Genomic DNA, 22,200 nt, shown 5'->3' on the forward strand with positions numbered 1-22,200 from the left:
GGTCTGGACCCCAGTGAGCTCATCGCTCTCGTTACCCAGGTCCAGACTCCAGTGAGCTCATCGCTCTCGTTACCCAGGTCCAGACCCCAGTGAGCTCATCGCTCTCGTTACCCAGGTCCAGACCCCAGTGATCTCATCGCTCTCGTTACCCAGGTCCGGACCCCAGTGAGCTCGTCGCTCTCGTTACCCAGGTCCGGCCCCCAGTGAGCTCATTGCTCTCGTTACCCAGGTGCGGACTCCAGTGAGCTCATCGCTCTCGTTACCCAGGTGCGTACTCCAGTGAGCTCATCGCTCTCGTTACCCAGGTCCAGACCCTAGTGAGCTCATCGCTCTCGTTACCCAGGTCCAGACCCCTCACACAATGTGTCTCCTGGAGGCTGAGGAGACGTATCGGTCACATGGAGTGATCTAGCCTCCGTCATTATATAGTGATCCCTTAGGCTCACACGTGGCGTTTTTTTCGCGTTTCCGCGGCGGTTTTAACCGCGCGATTTTGCCGCGAAAATGCGAAAAATAAGCATCCCATGCATTCCTATGGGATTCCGCAATGCTGTACTAATGCTGCGGTTTTTACCGCGGCGGAATCGCTTCGTGGTAAAAACCGCAGCATGCTCATTAATTTTGCAGAATCGCGGCGATCCCGCACCCATAGGAATGCATTGTTCCGCTTACTTTCCGCATGTGGCTGTGCACACCATGCGGAAAGTAAGCAGAACATTTGCGGATGGTACCCACGGTCCGGAGGAGAGGAGACTGTCCTCTGGGCTTTGGGTACCATATCCCTGTAAAAAATAGAATTTAAAAATAAAAAATATTGTTATTCTTACCTTCCGGCGTCCCGCGCAGTCTTCCCGCTTCTCTTCACGCTCTCGTTCCCAGTAGTCCTTTGCGAAAATGCCCGCGATGGCGTCCGTTCTCGCGGGATCGCGAAGTCTCGCAGTCATTCGCGCGACGTCATCGCGGGCATTTTCGCAAAGGATTACTGGGAACGGATGCGCGGGACGTCGGAGGGTAAGAATAACTGCATTTTTTATTTTTTTTTTACATTTTATCTTTTACTACTGATGCTGCATAGGCGGCCTCAATAGTAAAAAGTTGGTCACACTTGTCAAACACTATGTTTGACGAGTGTGACAACCTGTCAATCAGTTCTCCAAGCGATGCTACAGATCGCTTGGAGAACGCTAGCATTTTGCAAGCTAATTACGCTTGCAAAATGCTAGTTTTTCCACAGGAAAATCGCGGGGATTTAAAATGCGATTTTCCCGCGGACTGGAATTCCGGAATTCTCGCGGTAATTTCCGCGAGAGTTCCGGTACGTGTGCACTTACTATTGCTGCAGTGTTTCATGACCAGTCTGAGTTCTAGATCTCTGGCATAGTATGCAATGGGTAGATCTGAAGGAAATAGCCCTGGGTGCTGAACTAGGAAGCATGTTCAAGAAAGAGTTAATTAGGACCTGTGCAGCTAGAAAGGGAAGAGGGGGAAGGAACCATCAAGGTAGAAATAGAGACTGCAGCAATGTAGAATGTTTGTCTTGTGGGAAAAAAAGATATTTTTCAGCCAAATGTTCTACAAAATTAGCAGCTACTATCCTGAAACCCCCATAGGAAACTGGCCATCCAGATTATTATTATTATTATTATTATTATTATTATTTATTTCTATAGCACCATTGGTTCCATGGTGCTGTACATGGGAAGAGTCTTGAGGAGATCATTTGCATATTCCCAGTGCCTTCTGGGATAAGTGAAGAGTCTCCGCGAGCTCAACGATCACTGGGTTTTGGCGGTTGCAGCTGAAAAGAGGAAATCGGAAAACCAGGGGAAGAGTCTTGAGGAGATCATTTGCATATTCCCAGTGCCTTCTGGGATAAGTGAAGAGTCTCCGCGAGCTCAACGATCACTGGGTTTTGGCGGTTGCAGCTGAAAAGAGGAAATCGGAAAACCAGGGGAAGAGTCTTGAGGAGATCATTTGCATATTCCCAGTGCCTTCTGGGATAAGTGAAGAGTCTCCGCGAGCTCAACGATCACTGGGTTTTGGCGGTTGCAGCTGAAAAGAGGAAATCGGAAAAACCGCGCGCCTATCGGCGGGCGAAATTTGGCTCATCTTTCATCGTTTTTAAGAAATCTCAAGATGGAAGAGGCCAGGAGCCATTTGGTGAGCTGCATTTCTTGCTACATGTTCACAGATTTACCAGTGGAAAAGCCAAACTTCACATGCCACAAATGCAAGCTTGTGTCCCTGTTGGAGGAAAAGTTGCAAAATCTCGAAGAGAGGTTAGCTACGTTGAAGATCATTAAGGAAGGTGAAGAGTTCTTGGACAGAGCAGAATTATCTCTTCATGTTACAGAAAGAGAAGAAATTCGAAGTGCACCTGAAGAAACAGAGGAATGGAGACATGTGACCCAGAGAAGCAGGAGGATCAGGAGGCAGTCAGCACCCATACTGCTCAGAAACCAGTACCAGGCTCTCACGCAGGAAAACGATGAAGAAATACATCAGGATAAGACTTTGCCAACAAACAGCAACATTGTACGCCTTCAGAGTCCTCCTGGATGGAGAAAGAAAAATGTTGTGAAGAAGAAACGGAGAGTGGTGGTCATGGGGGATTCCCTGCTGAGAGGAACAGAGGCCGCTATCTGCAGACCGGATATAACTTCAAGAGAAATGTGCTGTCTTCCAGGTGCAAAAATTAAAGATGTGTCTGACAGGATATCAGGACTCTTCAGACCTACAGATGACTACCCATTCCTGCTACTACATGTGGGGACAAATGACACCGCAAGAAACGACCTGGAAATCATCTGCAGAGACTTTGAAGACTTAGGCAAGAAAGTGAAAGAACTGGGAGCGCAGGTGGTCTTCTCTTCCATCCTCCCAGTGGATGGCCATGGAACAAGGAGGTGGAATAAGATTCTGCAGGTGAACAACTGGCTACGTCGATGGTGCCGTCAGCAAGGATTTGGATTTCTGGATCACGGAGTGAACTACTTATACGATGGACTACTTGCTAGAGATGGGGTGCACCTTACGAAGACTGGAAAGCATGTATTTGGAAGTCGCCTTGCTACACTTGTAAGGAGAGCTTTAAACTAGAACAACATGGGAAGGGAAGCAAAAGACCAGAAAAAGCCATACACCTGACAAATGCTATTGAGAACTCTGCTATTAGAAGTGGAAAGGAAGAACAAAGACGAAAGAATCTAATTAATAAAAATATTGGAGAAAGAGAAACCAATCACAAACTAAAATGTTTCTATACTAATGCACAAAGCATGGGCAACAAACAAGGAGAATTGGAACTACTAACACAGGAACAGAAATATGATGTAATTGGAATCACTGAAACTTGGTGGGACAATACACATGATTGGAATACAAGACTAGAAGGATACAACTTATTTGCAAGAAACAGACTTGATAAACGAGGAGGGGGTGTCGCATTGTATGTTCGAAACGCGTATATCTGCACAGAGATTGAAGCTTCAGAGACCGGGAGTTCTGTGGAAACTGTTTGGGTAAGAATACAAGGACAGAACAATGGAAAGGACACCATTGTAGGCATTTACTACAGGCCGCCTGTGCAAGCCGAATATATAGATGAACTCTTTATGCATCAGATGGCCAAGTTCTCCAAAAAATATGACATAGTTGTCATGGGAGATTTCAACTATCCAGACATTTGTTGGGAATCTCTCTCAGGCAAAACTAACAGGTCAAGGAAATTCTTATCCTCTCTTGCTGACAACTTTATCTTCCAAAAGGTAAGGGAGAAAACAAGGGGAACTGCTACCTTGGATCTAATCCTTATAAACAGGGAGGAAATGGTTGAGGAGGTAAAAGTGGCTGGGACCCTAGGAGGTAGCGACCATGCTATTTTAGAATTTTGGATTACTAGAGGTGGAAGACCTGTGAAGACTCAGACGTCAAGGTTAGATTTCAGAACGGCAGATTTTAAGGGATTCAGAAAGAGAATTGGAGGGATCCAATGGCTGGATATCCTTAAAGACAAAAATGTCCAGGAAGGATGGGAAATCTTGAAAAATGAAATTCTCAAAGCACAGTTGTTAACAATTCCGAAAAGAGGGAAGAATAGGAAGCATTTAAGGAAACCAGGATGGATGAACACAGAACTTAAGCACATGCTAAAAAGGAAGAAAAAAATGTTTATAAAATGGAAAGAGGGAGGCATATCTAAAGAAGAATATAATGCTGTCTGCAGAACCTGCAGGGCACAAATCAGATTAGCTAAAGCTGAAAATGAACTGAGGCTTGCAAGAGATGTCAAAAGCAATAATAAAGGATTTTGGGGATATGTCAAAAGTAAAAGAAAAGTCAAAGATGCTATAGGATTTTTACAGGATGAAAATGATGAAATGGTAAGACAGGATGTTGAGAAGGCTGAACTTTTAAATTCCTATTTTGCATCTGTTTTCTCTCAGAAAGGAAATGCAACATCAACTGTTATTCACTGTCCTATTAAGGGAATAGAAGAATCCAGGATATCTATAAACAGAAAGATAGTGAGGAAACACTTAGCTAACCTAAATGAATTCAAGTCTCCAGGTCCAGATGAATTACACCCCAGAGTACTGAAGGAGATAGCAGAAGAAATTTTTGAACCCCTCTCCATAATCTTTGAAAATTCTTGGAGAACAGGAGAAGTGCCAGAAGACTGGAGAAGAGCAAATGTTGTTCCTATCTTCAAAAAGGGGAAGAAGGTGGACCCAGGCAACTATAGGCCGGTGAGTCTGACTTCTATACCAGGAAAGATCTTTGAACAAATTATTAAACAACATGTATGTCAATACCTGGATAAGAATGAAGTGATTAAACAGAGTCAGCATGGGTTTCTAACTAATAAGTCATGTCAGACTAACTTAATTTCCTTCTATGACGGTATCACTGATTGGGTGGATCAAGGAAATGCTGTAGATATAGTATATCTTGACTTCAGCAAAGCATTTGACAAAGTCTCTCATACAATCCTTATTGAAAAAATGACTAAGTATGGAATGGACAAGGCAACTGTTAGGTGGATTCATAACTGGCTTAGTGATCGGACCCAAAGAGTGGTCGTAAATGGCTGTACATCCAGTTGGAAGAATGTCTCAAGTGGGGTACCACAGGGCTCTGTCCTGGGCCCTGTATTGTTCAACATCTTTATCAACGATTTAGATGAAGGAATTGAGGGTAAACTGATTAAATTTGCTGATGACACAAAGCTAGGAGGGATAGCTAATACTAGAGAAGAGAGAGAGAGGATTCAAAAAGATTTAAATAAACTGGAGAAGTGGGCAGCAACTAACAGAATGGTTTTTAACAGGGAGAAATGCAAAGTACTACATCTGGGCAATAAAAATGAAAAAAGCATATATAGAATGGGAGGAATAGGGCTAAGTGACAGCACATGTGAAAAAGACTTGGGTATACTAATAGATCACAGACTGAATATGAGTCAACAGTGTGATGCAGCAGCAAAAAAGGCAAATGCAATTCTAGGATGTATTAACAGAAGCATACAGTCTAGATCACGTGAAGTCATTATTTCCCTCTACTCCTCTTTGGTCAGACCTCATCTGGAATATTGTGTCCAGTTTTGGGCACCACATTTTAAAAAAGACATCAACAAACTGGAGCAAGTTCAGAAAAGAGCGACCAGAATGGTGACCGGTCTGCAAACCCTGTCTTATGAGGAAAGGTTGCAGGATTTGGGAATGTTTAGTTTGCAAAAGAGAAGACTGAGAGGAGACTTAATAGCTGTCTACAAATATCTAAAGGGCTGTCACATTGTAGAAGGATCAACTTTATTCTCATTTGCACAAGGAAAGACTAGAAGCAATGGGATGAAACTGAATGGGAAGAGACACAGATTAGATATTAGAAAAAACTTTTTGACAGTTAGAGTGATCAATGAGTGGAACAGGCTGCCACGAGAAGTGGTGAGTTCTCCTTCAATGGAAGTCTTCAAACAGAGGCTGGACAGACATCTGACTGGGATGATTTAGCGAATCCTGCTTTGAGCAGGGGGTTGGACCAGATGGCCCAGGAGGTCCCTTCCAACTCTACGATTCTATGATTCTATGAGAAAGGGTTACATACAAATTACAGTGTCACGGGGACCTTCTCCGATACCACACAATCAACAGAGCGAGGGAAGTGTGAACAATCCCAAGACCTTTATTACAGGCAAAATTAGAAGGTCCATAAACAATCCACCACACTGAGGATGCAATAGCCCAGAACAAGAATGCAGTCCAGTAACAGGATAAAATGTCCAGGGAGACGAGATTCCAAAACTCTAGCATCAGAGGATAAAATGGGTCCTTCTCTCGGGTGCAGTCTTCACGAAGCTCTCCACACAGGAACTGACTTGTCCACCTCCTGTCCTCCCCACCCCCCTCCTTGTGTCCAGGGGTAGTCAGACAGGTTGGGGCGGTTTGAAGGCCTCCCAAAGGAGACAAAGGAGCCTTGGGGATTAAGGAACTACAGGGGGTCATCAAGAGTCAGATACAGTCAGGCTGTAGACATACCAGGTAACAAGAAAAACACTATGAAGATCAGTGAAATAGAAATATACACAAAATGATATCCACATAACATATCACACCATCACATACAGATATCACAGTAAACAAACTAACAATCACAGACTGATATAGGGGGGATCATTCCTTTCGGGCTTACATTCTACAGGATGGTGGGGAATGAGACAGTAGGTTGCAGGGTTGCAGCATCTCCAGTAGTGGTGAGGAGGCAGCGGGGATCATTGCAGGCTGTAGGCTTTCCTGAAGAGGTGGGTTTCCAGATGTCTCCCTGTGCCCTGCTGTCACCCCCCAGGGACCCACTGGAGCAGCCCGTACAGTGTTAACCCCTTCACCCCGGGATCATTTTCTGTTTTTGCATTTCTGTTTTTCACTCCCCTTCATGCCAGAGCCATAGATTTTTTTATTTTCCCTATCACCCATGACAGCACCAACAAGATAGGGGATCTGCCCTTCAAGGACAGGAAGCCTTCAAGGTAAAAAGGGCGGCTCCTCTCTCCGCATCAGTGTTTTCCTGTCCTTGACGGGAGAATCTTCAGTCGTCAGCAGCAGGAGCTGCTGGCACGGCGGCAGAAGAAAGGAAGCAAGTTCCCAGACCTGGGCAGGTCGGTTGTGAGAGGTACTGGAGGTACTGGAAGCGCCATGGCAAGGCCCGATGGGGTCTCGGCCATCGGTCATGCAGGAGCCTGCGGCACCATCACCGCATGGTCAGCCAACAGCACTGGATCCCGGCACGGTCATGGAGCACGGCCGGAAACCGGAAGTCGCACTCTGAAGCTGCCGGGACCTATTGCCCAGAACACTTCCGGGGTGGGTACCAGAAGCTGCAGGAGACGCCAGCTGGCAGATCCCCTACAGGCACAGTGCTTAAGGGTGGATCGCTGGTCAGGCAGGGGCACTAGTGCAGCTATGGAGGCACAGCAGCCCTCTCCACAGCACCAGCAGCAGAATCTGAAGCCACAGCAGCAGCATTGGGAGCCAGAGCAGCTGCAGCGAACCCCAACCTCAGCCTCACCAGGACAGAAACTACAGACGCTCCAAGCGCAGGTCCAAAAATTCTACATCATGTTCCAAATTATTATGCAAATGATATTTTTCTCTGATTGTCCTAAATGGTCGGTGCAAATGACAGTCAGTCTAATAAAAGTCAACACCCGTTACAGTACACATCGAATTTTATTGAAGAAACCTCCCAATGATAACAGTATAATCTCAAAATGGATAAAAACTCAAAATGCACTTGTTACACACGGTCCCCGATCTCGCTCTGCACTCCATTCTGGTCACTCACCTCCTGATTTCCACGTTGTCCCTGTGCCTCAGCGAGCTCCCTGCCTGGGGTCTCATGCTCTGTCTGTCTCTCAGCGTCCTGCTCCTTCTCCCTCCCCCACCTCCTGGCGTGCTGCCAGCAGACCTTCAGTGAAAGTCCTTTTAACGTGAGCGCGCATCTCCCTGGTCGCTTAAAGGGACAGCGTGCATTTTTTGAATTTTGCAATTATCCAATGGCAGCACATTGATTACTATTTCTGGCCTCTCCTCCATAGGGAGAGCGCCGGAGCAACGAGTATTCACCATTGCTACATCCGGTTCTGTCTCTGATCTATCTGCACTGCATTAGCAGTCTGTGCACTTGCTCATACTCTTTGTCTCCACAGAGTATCAGTATCCCGGAATCAGCGATCTCTGACATCAGCATTCATCTATGCAAGTGCCATCCCGTTCCGCCAACAGCCATCTGAACCCATGGACTGTGACAAGGTTACTGGAGCCAACTTGCTACCATCTACCTGGAACCTGACCTTCCTCACCAGTGCCTGCTTCTCTGTGCAGTAGTCCACAATGGTAAGGCAGTAATACATGACCCATTCATCACCGGTATACAGTAGACCACAATGGTAAGGCAGTAATACATGAACCACTCATCACCTGTATGCAGTAGTCCACAATGGTAAGGCAGTAATACATGAACCATTCATCTCCGGTATACAGTAGTCCACAATGGTAAGGCAGTAATACATGAACCATTCATCACCGGTATGCAGTAGTCCACAATGGTAAGGCAGTATAATACAGCATCCAGGATCATATTCCTCACCAATTGTTACACCGATGCCTCTACCTTGTGCCAGTCCTTACACTAGCTACCCATCCACTCCAGAATTCAGTATCAACTTCTTACCCTCACCCACAAAGCCCTCCATGGCTCAGCACCACCCTACATCTCCTCCCTTGTCACAGCCTACCATCCTACCCGTGCCCTTTGTTCAGCTAATGACCTGAGGTGAACATCCTCAATAATCAGAATCTCCCACTCCTGTCTCCAAGACTATACACGTGCTGCGCCAATTCTTTGGAATGCACTACCCAGGCTAATACGATTAATCCCCACAGTTTTAAGCGAGCCCTCATTTGTTCAGACTGGCCTATCGCCTCAATGCATTAACCTAAATATCCCTGTGTGGCTCATTTCAAAATCTTTTACCATAACCAGCTTCCTCGCATCATGTTCTCACATGCTTTATGCAGTTAATAGCCCTCTGTGTCTGTACTGTTACATATTTAGACTGTTAACCGGTTCATGCAGCAACAGGAACACCCGATTCTTACACTATGGCTGTTCCATACAATCAGGGCAACTGTTACCACCCTCCTTTTGTGTCTACCTCTTTCCTCATAGACTGTAAGCTTGCGAGCAGGGCCCTCACTCCTCTTGGTATCTGTTATGATCTATGTGATTATTGTTATGCTGTAATGTCTATTGTCTGTACAAGTCTCCCCTATAATGTAAAGTGCTGTGGAATATGTCGGCGCTATAGAAATAAAATTATTATTCTTCTTCTAGGACACGGAATTCAGCTTCCTGGACAAACGTGTGGGGGCAGCAGTTCTGCTTTTATGGTTTCATGGAGGGAAACAACAACATATTCAGTGTAGAACTGGCCATCCACGCCATACTGCGATCCATCCAGAAAGAGCTCGTGGTCTGGGTTACCTGGTGGGACATTGGTAACTCGACTGAAACCCCTCTGAACCCGTGGGACATTATCTGTACACAGTTATGTTCCTGTTGTGGCTCAACTAGCAGGTTATGCAGGTTATCACTACCACCCCCCCCCACCAGAGGCAGCAGGATGGCTGGAATCAGTAGTGCGATGTGAATGCTGATGTTATTAGGCCTTAGAGAGAACGGCCCGTAACATCATGAGAAACACAAACATTGACTGAGAAAGTTAAGACAATTACAGCAGCAGCATTTATGACCCTGACCCCCCCCACACCTAAGAGACTGGAGCAGGGAGAATGAGGGGGCTCTCACGCTGCAGCACCTGGGGGCATATTTTACAAATGACATTTTTTTGCCCTTGCCTGGTCTACACAAGAGGGGCTCTGGACCAGGGTTTTGCGTTATCAGAGCTGGGAATATGACTTTGATGCTCTGAGTGAGACCTCATTACTGTAGTGGCTCTAGAATCACAGACACTAAACTCCACTAACACCAGGTCCTCTAAATGTCACCAGCAACAGCAGAAATCATGACTTATTTTACTAACCTTTGTAACAAATGACATGAGAAACATTTCAGGGTCTATTCCTCATGGCCAGCATTTCACGAGGATCCCAGGGACGCCATACACCCTCCTACAATAACTGGTCCCCTGGGCTGTAATGTGGGTGAGCTCTGCAGGGGTTGACGTGGGCTGCCCACCCTGGTTGGGTAATTGTCCTAGTGAGTCTGAGGTGGCAGCAAAAGACTAAGCATAACTACTGCATCCATCTGGGTTGTGTCAGGGAAGGAGCTGGAGGGCAGGTCCTGAAGGGGAGTTAGTGCCATCCAGTGCAGGCATAGCGATCACTGGGGGTATGGCCAAGACTTATGGGGGTGTAACATTTGGGACACTGGCCAGGGGGGCACACTATGCAAATGAATTGTGGGGGCATAACAAAGGAATCAATCCTGTCTTAGGAGGTTTAATAGTTCCTATGTGCCAACAGGGGGCACCACATACACGACAGGTCTCCACCCAAACTAAATTCTAGTTCCTACATGTAACGGGGTCTACCAAGCTGGGGTACCTCTTTCAGTACCACCCCGTGTTTTCGGAGGTCCGCTCTGCATTGGCTGGAGTCTGAATGAATGACGCTGGCTGGAATTCCTTGGTTACATGGGCGCATATAAAAGATCACTGCTTCTCCACGTATTTCCAGTCTGTCAACACTTTACTCACAGGACACAGAATATATCACACAGATAGAGGGCCGGCCAATAGAAAAGCGGCAGGCCAGACATACATTACAAAAGCCGCAGGTGGCCGGAGTCTGCCGATGTTTACTGTGGGAATTACAAAAGTTTGGGGAGTGGACAAAAGGAGAATATCGTGTCCCCTCTGCCCAGGGGCGCAGCCTGTGAACTGATGCATTAGGGACATGCATCTCCCATGGAACCTATAATACATACAATAACTGCACAACATATTCTGGGTGCTGAGTGGTTCTGTAACACGGCTCCCCTTTTCAGCAACGCGATCGGCATACAGTCTGATCCTCAACGGATCGGTTTGGGGATGACCGAAGTTTATGGGGTTGGTACAAGTTCCGTTTGTCGACTTAGTCCATCGTTACCGTTTTGTTTGCCGGGTCTGTGGTGGATGGTGAAGTTCAGAGGTTGTTGGGCTAAACTCCACCGCAGCAATCTGGCGTTGTCTCTTGAGACCCGATAAAGCCAGACTAGGGGATTATGGTCCGTTAGGAGGGAAAACTGTCGTCCATACAAATATGGTTGCAACTTCTTGAGTGCCCATACTACCACCAGGCACTCCTTCTCGATGGCCGCATAGCTTACTTCACGGGGCAGTAGTTTCCGACTCAGGTAAGCTACCGGGTGTTCTTGGCCGTCCGGCCTGACTTGGCCCAGTACTGCCCCCAATCCAAACATAGAAGCGTCTGTGTGAACAAGGAAACGTTTAGTTGGATCGGGTGCGGCCAATACAGGGGTATTGGTGATGGCGTCCTTTAGGTGGCAGAAGGCTTCCTCACACTCTGAGGTCCAGGTTACCTGGCGGGGTTGGTTCTTACGGGTCAGATCAGTGAGGGGCTTGGCTACGCTGCTGTAATTGGGAACGAATTTCCTGTAATACCCCGCAGTCCCTAGAAACGCCATGACCTGGGTTTTAGTGCGTGGGATAGGCCATTTGGCTATGGGCTCAATCTTGGCTGGTTCTGGTCGCTGTTTCCCACTTCCCACCCAATGCCCTAAATACTGAACCTCTGCTTTGCCCACGTGACACTTGTTTGGGTTCAGGGTGATTCCGGCCTGGTGGATCCTGTCCAATACTGTCTCTAGGTGATTTAGATGCTCTTCCCATGTCGCACTGTAGATGGCAATGTCATCCAGGTAGGCACAAGCATAGTCCTGGAGACCATCCAGAAGCCGGTCAGCCAGCCTTTGGAAGGTCGCCGGGGCATTCTTCATCCCGAATGGCATAACTCGAAACTGGAATAAGCCGAACGGGGTGACAAATGCCGACTTGGGAACAGCGTCAGGACTAAGGGGAATCTGCAAGCAGCCTTTGCATAGATCGATGGTGGTCAAATACTTTGCCCCCGCCAGCTGGTCTAACAACTCATCCACACGCGGCATGGGGTATGCATCCGTCACTGTTTTCTTATTGAGCCTACGATAGTCTACACAAAACCATGTAGTCCCATCCTTCTTGGGCACTAACACTACGGGGGATGCCCAGAGACTATCTGACTCTTCAATGACCCCTAAACGTAGCATCTCTTGTATCTCTTGTCGCATCCCCTCTCGTACAGACTCAGGGACGTGGAAGGGGTTTTGTCACAGGTGGGTCTGATCCTGGGTCTCAACCTTGTGTTGTGCCAGGCGAGTGTACCCTGGTCTCCCCGAAAACATCCTCTGTCGCTGCCTCAACAACTCCTCCGCCTGCTGTCTCTCCCGGGGGCCTAGGTCTTCACCCAAGTGTACCTGGTCCCATGTTTTAGACTGAGTCCTTTCCCCTAAGACATCCAGCAAGGGAAGTCCTGCTAAATCCTCTGCTTCAGGTGCACAGATGGCCACTACCTCTTCAGGGCGCTCCCGGTAGGGCTTCAGCATATTCACGTGGAACATGCGGATAACCCTGGCGTCATCACAATCGGCGACATTATAGGTTGTGTCGGCTATTTTCCCCACTACCTGGTAGGGCCCCTGCCATGCAGCTTGAAACTTATTCTGCTTAGTGGGCTCTAACACCAGGACCTTCTGTCCTATTTCCAAAGTGCGCTCTCTGGCCCTCCGATCGTACCATATGAGCTGGCGCCGCTGTGTCGCCTGCATGTTCTCACGTACAGCCTGAGTCAGCTCCTGTAGGCGGTCCCGGAATTCCAGCACATAGGGTACAATAGGTACCCCTTCTATGAGGCCATCCCCTTCCCAGTGTTCCAGCACTAAGTCTAGGGGTCCCCTTATACCAGCTTGAATGGGGAGAACCCTGTGGATTCTTGGGGCACCTCCCGATAGGCAAACAGGAGGTGTGGCAAGAATTTCTCCCAGTCCCTGTATGTCCTGGTAAAAGTCCCAATGAGCTGTTTTAATGTCCCGTTAAAGCGTTCACACAACCCATTGGTTTGCGGGTGGTACGGGGTGCTTCTAATGGACTTTACGCCGCATAGCTTCCACAGTTGGTTGGTCACCTCTGCTGTAAACTGGGTACCCTGGTCCGAGATAATCTCCTGGGGAAATCCAACCCGTGAGAACACCTGGAGCAGGGCGGCCGCCACCGTCTCTGCCAGTATGTTAGGTAACGCAACCGCCTCTGGATACCGTGTGGCATAATCTACCACTGTCAATATATACTTTTTCCCTGACGGACTGGGTTTGGCTAACGGCCCTATCAGATCGACCGCTACTCGGCTAAATGGTTCCTCCACAATGGGGAGGGGGCGTAATTTGGCCTTGCATCGATCCCCCCTCTTGCCAATGTGCTGGCAACTGTCACAGGTCTGGCAGTACTGACGAACATCATAGGTTACCCCCGGCCAAAAGAAGTTTTGTGTCAGACGATGCCTGGTGCGACTGACACCGAAGTGCCCGGCTAAGGGTATGTCATGAGAGATTCGCAGTAGCTCCTGCCTATACTTCTTCGGAACTACCAGCTGTTGTTTTATAGTGGGGCTCGTCCCTGTGTGGTGCTGCTCTGTGATCCGGTAGAGGAGTCCCTGCTTCCATACAAACTGTTCCCCTTCCAGTACCCCTCTCCCCTCCTGTGCCTTCCCACAATATCCCTCTAATGAAGGATCCTCAAGTAACTCCCTCTTAAATTCATCTGGGGTGGCCCAAGAAATGTGTATGGCTATGGGAATACGTGTAGGGCTGGGATGTCTTACCTGGGCCTCCTCGGAGTGTGATTCCGCCTCCGCAGCTCGAGCTTGTCTCCGGGTGGTCACAGGATATATCTCAGCCAGAGGGGCCACCGAGAATGCAGACAACATAGGCCCCAAGTCATTTCCCAGCAAGATGTCTGCAGGCAAATCCTTCATCAAGCCGACCTCAACAAGGCCATCCCCGACTCCCCAGTTCAGGTGAATCCTGGCAGTGGGCAGTCGATGTATGGTTCCCCCTGCTACACGGACTGCCACTGTCCGGTCCGTCTTCTCTTGGTCCCGGACGAGATGAGGCTTCACAAGGGTCAAAGTTGCTCTGGAATCTCTTAGTCCCTGCATACGTTTCCCATTAACCCACACGACCTGTCGATGCTGTTGTCGATTATCTGCCCGGGCTGCCTGCACGGGGTCTACTTCATGCAGCACTTCCTCCATCTCTTCCACCCCTTGGTTAGTCGTAGCCCGCAATGCCGGGTCAGCTTCGCCTTGGTAGCAGTGTACAGCAGCCCGGCTGAAGATAGCTGTTCCCGCCTTTGGCCACTGGGTATGCTGAGTCCGGTTGGGGCAGTCTTTGCAGGTGGCCCAGCTGATGGCAGGTGTGGCATCGCGCCCCAGGGGGACTGTGGTAGGCCGGGTTTCTAGCTGGTCCACCTACAATCTTCGGTGGTTTGGGGCCCTCCAGGTCCATGGGCGGGCCCCTAGTGACCATCTTTGATCCAGACAACTGTGGCCTCCTGGCATCATGATGTTCATCAGCCAGACGAGCGGCTTCCTCAAAAGTCGTTGGCCGCCTGTCCCGAAGTCATTCCTGTGTCTCAGGGTTTAGTCCATTAAAGAATCGTTCTAACAAGAGCTGGAGGATGTCCTCCTTAGGGGTTTGGGCCATAGAATGCCAATCTGTTCTTTACCTCCCTCTGGAATTCGGTCTCCTCCACGTTCACATTGGGGGGCGCTGCACTGTCTTGTTCCATGATGGCTGCTATCAAATCCGCTTTTGTTTTGTTGCTGGCGATCAACCCTCAGGCTTCCACCAGATCTTTTAATGTAGTCCTCTTTAACTTCTGGTAGTTGTTTTCTATTCATTCCTTTTCTCCTGTAGAAGGTGTATCATATCCCGCTGCTGCCACCAGTGTTACGGGGTCTACCAAGCTGGGGTACCTCTTTCAGTACCACCCCGTGTTTTCGGAGGTCCGCTCTGCATTGGCTGGAGTCTGAATGAATGACGCTGGCTGGAATTCCTTGGTTATATGGGCGCATATAAAAGATCACTGCTTCTCCATGTATTTCCAGTCTGACAACACTTTACTCACAGGACACAGAATATATCACACAGATACAGAGGGCCGGCCAATAGAAAAGCGGCAGGCCAGACATACATTACAAAAGCCGCAGGTGGCCGGAGCCTGCTGATGTTTACTGTGGGAATTACAAAGGTGGGGGGAGGGCGGACAAAAGGAGAATATCGTGTCCCCTCTGCCCAGGGGCGCAGCCTGTGAACTGATGCATTAGGGTCATGCATCTCCCATGGAACCTATTATACATACATAAATCTGAGCGTCCTCTGTAACTGGGATTTCTGTCTCAAACCTTGTGTGCAGTGCTAGGGTTCAAAGAGTTGCCTGCTCATTTCTTGTGCCCCGTGGTTAAACCACGCCATGCTCCGCACTCGAGACTAGGAGCACACAAAACCTTGAGCTGAACTTACCACAGATCACCTCCCCCTGCTTGCTATTACACAGGCAGAGAACTCACATAGCCCAGAACAGTGCTGATACACTCAGACACTAAACACAGCAGTGTTCCTCACAGCCAGTAGCCGTGGGTTCTTTTAGGGCCACCCGGGGTACGGATCCCACACCCTACCGTGTCAGGGGACCACAAACACTCGGCAAACACGAGTACAGAACTACACAGAATGTTTCAAGTAACACAGGCAAGTACTACAGATTCACAAGGGAATCAGCAGACTTACCGTGTTCTCATGGAGGTGATCAGTCTCCGAAACGAGCCACCCTGGACGTTCCCCTCAATCCAAGCTGTCGATGTCGGGTGAACATACCCCCTTAGTGGCCCCACATTGGGCGCCAAGAATATGAGGGTGATCTCTTAATGTGAGATCTTACTGATTGCCTCTTCCTGACCTAATAAATAGCTAAGTGCTAACTTAAAAGAGACACATCGAACACAGAGTTAGATGTACACTCCTTTCTCGGCAAAGGCTTGCACACAACTGCACTTTATTCTCAGAAGAAAGAACGGTATAACAGATAGGAAAAGGGCGTCACACAACTTCAAAGCAGCCAGTGTCAGTCTAGGATAGGTCCATGTTAGGTCAACTCCATATATGGTATCCAGTGTGTCTTCTTTGACATTCCAAAGATTCCTTCCAGCGTGTTGTCTCAGGACACAGACGCCATCTTTGTCACAACATACAGTGGGGAAAAAAAGTATTTAGTCAGTCAGCAATAGTGCAAGTTCCACCACTTAAAAAGATGAGAGGCGTCTGTAATTTACATCATAGGTAGACCTCAACTATGGCAGACAAACTGTGAAAAAAAAATCCAGAAAATCACATTGTCTGTTTTTTTTTCATTTTATTTGCACATTATGGTGGAAAATAAGTATTTGGTCAGAAACAAAATTTCATCTCAATACTTTGTGATATATCCTTTGTTGGCAATGACAGAGGTCATACGTTTTCTGTAAGTCTTCACAAGGTTGCCACACACTGTTGTTGGTATGTTGGCCCATTCCTCCATGCAGATCTCCTCTAGAGCAGTGATGCTTTTGGCTTTTCGCTTGGCAACACAGACTTTCAACTCCCTCCAAAGGTTTTCTATAGGGTTGAGATCTGGAGACTGGCTAGGCCACTCCAGGACCTTGAAATGCTTCTTACGAAGCCACTCCTTCGTTGCCCTGGCGGTGTGCTTTGGATCATTGTCATGTTGAAAGACCCAGCCACGTTTCATCTTCAATGCCCTTGCTGATGGAAGGAGGTTTGCACTCAAAATCTCACGATACATGGCCCCATTCATTCTTTCATGTACCCGGATCAGTCGTCCTGGCCCCTTTGCAGAGAAACAGCCCCAAAGCATGATGTTTCCACCACCATGCTTTACAGTAGGTATGGTGTTTGATGGATGCAACTCAGTATTCTTTTTCCTCCAAACACGACAAGTTGTGTTTCTACCAAACAGTTCCAGTTTGGTTTCATCAGACCATAGGACATTCTCCCAAAACTCCTCTGGATCATCCAAATGCTCTCTAGCAAACTTCAGACGGGCCCGGACATGTACAGGCTTAAGCAGTGGGACACATCTGGCACTGCAGGATCTGAGTCCATGGTGGCGTAGTGTGTTACTTATGGTAGGCCTTGTTACATTGGTCCCAGCTCTCTGCAGTTCATTCACTAGGTCCCCCCGCGTGGTTCTGGGATTTTTGCTCACCGTTCTTGTGATCATTCTGACCCCACGGGGTGGGATTTTGCGTGGAGCACCAGATCGAGGGAGATTATCAGTGGTCTTGTATGTCTTCCATTTTCTAATTATTGCTCCCACAGTTGATTTCTTCACTCCAAGCTGGTTGGCTATTGCAGATTCAGTCTTCCCAGCCTGGTGCAGGGCTACAATTTTGTTTCTGGTGTCCTTTGACAGCTCTTTGGTCTTCACCATAGTGGAGTTTGGAGTCAGACTGTTTGAGGGTGTGCACAGGTGTCTTTTTATACTGATAACAAGTTTAAACAGGTGCCATTACTACAGGTAATGAGTGGAGGAAAGAGGAGACTCTTAAAGAAGAAGTTACAGGTCTGTGAGAGCCAGAAATCTTGATTGCTTGTTTCTGACCAAATACTTATTTTCCACCATAATATGCAAATAAAATGAAAAAAAAAACAGACAATGTGATTTTCTGGATTTTTTTTTCTCAGTTTGTCTCCCATAGTTGAGGTCTACCTATGATGTAAATTACAGACGCCTCTCATCTTTTTAAGTGGTGGAACTTGCACTATTGCTGACTGACTAAATACTTTTTTTCCCCCACTGTATCTGAACTGATTATATAAGGTTTAATAATTGATTTAATTAATCATTCTCTCCTTCACACAAGGCTGCAGTGTTAACCACTGAGCCACCGTGACGCCCCGGATTGTGAGGGTCTGCTGTGGACTGCCCTGGTAAGGGTGGGAGTTATTGGGGCTCAGGGACAGTTTCATGAACCCCGTTTGATTCCAGATACAGAGAACTCCTCCGATATTTGATGCTATGAAAATGGATGAGACATGATGAATCTCATCTACCATCGCTATGAGAATACGGACTGATGAGGTGAGATCATTGCGCTTTTTATCTCTCTGGTTTACATTTAGTTATAGGATGGTTTCATTTGTTTTGATTTATGCCCATTTCTGTCGACACCAGATGGATACATGAGCAATCTACTCGTATAACCCGTCCGACTGACCACTGTCTATTTAAGCAGCTTGGAGCAAATCAATTATGTGCATGTGGACCAGTGCGGCTACAATGCTGATACATGAGGCATACATGGCGGATACATGAGGCATACACGGCGGATACATGGTCCTACAGATCACGTTTATATACAGTTATATTGGGCTTTTTAGATAGGTTATCTCATCAACCACTGTTGATGATGGTATTTATGCAAGTCTGCTCAGGAATCACCCATACCTGGAATCTTTCTGTACAGGGATCACACACACCCAGGATCTGTCTGCATAGGGATCACACACACCCAGGATGTCTGCTCAGGGATCACTCACCTAGGATCAGTCTGCTCAGAGATCACCCACAACCAGGATCTGTCTGCTCAGGGATCACCCACACCAAGGATTTATTTGCAAGTCGGAAGCTTGCTCAAGCCTATACCATAGTTGTGATGATTTGTTCACAGTGGTGAATATACTGCAAAGTTATTTCTATTACTTGTATGTACACTGCTCAAAAACGTAAAGGGAACACTAAAATCCCACATCCTAGATATCACTGAATGAAATATTTCAGTTGCAAATCTTTATTCATTACATAGTGGGATGCGCTGAGAACAATAACACATAAAAATGATCAATATAAATCACAATTAATATCCCATGGAGGTCTGAATTTGGAATGATACTCAAAATCAGAGTGAAAAATCAACAGGCTGATCCATCTTCAGTGGAAATGCCTCAAGACAAGGAAATGATGCTCAGTAGTGTGTGTGGCCTCCATGTGCCTGTAAGACGTCCCTAAAATGCCTGGGCATGCTCCTGATGAAGCATCTGATGTCCTCCTGAGGGATCTCCACCCAGATCTGGATTAAAGCCTCATTCAACTCCTGGACAGTTTGTGGTGTAATGTGGCATTGGTGGATGGAGCGAGACATGAGGTCCCAGTTGTGCTTGATTGGATTCCAGTCTGGGGAACGGGCAGGCCAGTCCATAGCATCAAAGCCTTCACCATGCAGGAACTGCTGAAACTCTTCAGCCACAGGAGGCCTAGCATTGTCATGCATCAGAAGGAACCCAGGGCCCAGAGCACCTGCATATGGTCTCACAATGGGTCTGAGGATCTCAACCAGGCACTTAATGGCAGTCAGGCTATATTTGGATAGCACATGGAGGGCTGTGCAGCCCTCCAAAGAAATGTCTCCCCACCCCATTACTGACACACTGCCAAAGTGGTTACGCTGGAGGATGTTGCAGACAACAGAATGTTCTCCATGGCATCTCCCGACTCTTGTCACATGTGCGCAGTGTGAACCTGCTCTCATCTGTGAAGAGCACAGGGCGCCAATGTCGAATCTGCCAATCTTCGTTTTCTCTGGCAAATGCCAATTGCACTGCATGGTGTTGGGTGTCAGGCCCTCATAGTCTGTTTTTGACAGTTTGAGCAGACAAAAGGATGTTAGTGACCTGCTGGAGGTCATTTTGCAGCGCTCTGGCACTGCTCCTTGCATAAAGGAGGAGGTAGCAGTCCTGCTGCTGGATTGTTGCCTTCCTACGGCCCCCTCCATGTCTCCTGGTATCTGCTCCATGCTCTGGACAGTGTTTACAGACACAGCTACCTTTCTTGCCACAGCTAACATTGATGTGCCATCCTGGATGAGCTGCACTGAGCAACTTCTGTGGGTTGTAGACACAGCCTCATGCTACTGTACAGTACCTCTAGGAGTGAGAGCAATGACAAAATGCAAATGTGACCAAAACAACAGCCAAAAAGGATGAGAAAAGAGAAACGGTCTGTGGTCACCCCCTGCAGAACCACTCCTTTATAGGGTGTCTTGCTAACTGCTGATCATTTATACCTGCTGTCTTTTCCATTTGCACAACAGCAGGATAAACTGATTCACCATCAGTGTTGCTTCATAACTGGTCAGGTTGATAAAACCGAAGTGATTGACTTGGAGTCACATTGTGTTGTTTAAGTGTTCCCTTTATTTTTTGGAGCAGTGTGTATACTGGATTAAATATTTTTGGATAAATCCTGAAGATCAGTGAGAACATACCGTCAGGTCATCATTTTGTGGCTCGTGTTCTTTTTTCCAGTGTTTTGCTACCTGGTTAGGACTGCTCAAGATAATGCAGAGGAAGAAGTACACACCCCTAAAGACAGATCTCTGATAACACTCAGTTGGGCTTAACATAAAGTTTAACCTAAACTTTACAAGCTAATACCTCAACAAAGGAGATAAGAATTAACATCTGAAAAAAAAAGGAATTGAGCTCTGCAGCCACTATGCAATGATGTGACCGGTTTAATATGCGCAAGCTGCTTTAAACATCCAAATATTTTTTTTTTTTCCTCAAAATTTGCTGTGGATTTGCCAATAAAGGCCGATTTGAAACCAAATTGATTCCTCAAAAAGTGTAAGTGTTCCAATGCCTTCAACTGCCCTGAAAATTCATGTACGACACTCTCAGGTCTTCCACCGTTTATGAAAATGTACAAAACACAGTGAACATAACTACAGTTTCATTCTTTCATGAGTTCTCTTATGTAGAACAAGATTATATTTTTGTATAAAACGTCTCTCACACAGTGGACATGAATACGGCTTCTCTCCTGTGTGACTTCTCTCATGTGTCAGAAGATTTGATTTATTAGCAAAGCATTTCTCACAGTTTGAACATGAATACGGCTTCTCTCCTGTGTGAATTCTCTGATGTTTAACAAGATCAGATTTACCTCTAAAACATTTCCCACATTCTGAACACGAATATGGCTTCTCTTCAGTATGAATTCTCTGATGTGTAGTAAGACTCCCTTCATCTGTGAAGGACGTCCCACATTCCAAACATGAAAATGGCTTTTCTCCTGTATGAATTTTCTCATGTCTAACAAATTTGAATTTATCTGTATAACATTTCCCACAATCTGAACATGCATAGGTCTTCCTTCCAGTGTGAATTCTCTGATGTCTAATAAGACTCCCTTTATATGCGAAGGCCTTCCCACATTCCAAACATGAAAATGGCTTCTCTCCTGTGTGACTTCTCTCATGTATAACACATGTTGATTTAACTGTAAAGCATTTCCCACATTTTGAACATGAATATAGCTCCTCTCCTGTATGAATTCTCTGATGTGCATTAAGAGTTTTTTTATGTTTAAAGCTTTTCCCACATTCGGAACATGAAAACAAATTCTCTCCTGTGTGAATTTTCTCATGTGTAGCAAGACTTGATTTATACATAAAAGATTTCCCACATTCTGAACATGAATACGGCTTCTCTCCTGTATGAATTCTCTGATGTCTAATAAGATTATTTTTATCTGTGAAGGACTTCCCACATTCCAAACATGAAAATGGCTTTTCTCTTGTGTGAATTCTCTGATGTGTAACAAATTTTGATTTATATGTAAAGCATTTCCCACATTCTGAACAGGAGTATGGCTTCTCTCCTTTGTGCTTTCTTTGTGTTAGAAAATCTGAGCTTGTAGTAATTTGCTTGTCACACTGAAATCTTGTATCCACTTTGTCACCTGGAATTGTGGTAACAATGTGAGATTGCTCAGGAGAGGGTTCCTCATGATTAGGAGGATTATAAGAAAGTGAAGTGCTGTGAAGTCCAGGAGGTCCATGAAGGGTAATGAAGATTTCTCCATTAGACTGCTTCCCGATATCTTCTTTTTTACAAATTAGTGATAAACCGTTATTGCCACAAGAATTTCCTATGAAGATGAAAGATAGATTGAATGTCATTTTTTTTTTGTTTAACAACAAAAAGGGGATTTCTACATTTATTTTATGGAGCGCACAATGAAGATCA

General features: G+C 46.6%; 1 protein-coding gene across 2 annotated transcripts in view; it reads right to left on the bottom strand.

The window, feature by feature from the left end:
- Positions 1-20,849: 20,849 nt before the first annotated feature.
- LOC141074929 (uncharacterized) overlaps positions 20,850-22,200 on the bottom strand; it is a 28,721-nt gene continuing 27,370 nt past the window's right edge. For both annotated transcript variants that reach the window (XM_073562249.1, XM_073562248.1), the window contains one exon: positions 20,850-22,102. In XM_073562249.1, coding sequence (XP_073418350.1) covers positions 20,895-22,102 — 1,208 coding nt within the window. In that variant the 3' untranslated portion in view covers positions 20,850-20,894. The remainder of the gene's footprint in view (positions 22,103-22,200) is intronic.

The sequence above is a fragment of the Dendrobates tinctorius genome, unplaced genomic scaffold (assembly GCF_039654945.1).
Source record: "Dendrobates tinctorius isolate UK_male_01 unplaced genomic scaffold, ASM3965494v1 ptg000342l, whole genome shotgun sequence".
NCBI classification, from domain to species: Eukaryota; Metazoa; Chordata; class Amphibia; order Anura; family Dendrobatidae; genus Dendrobates; species Dendrobates tinctorius.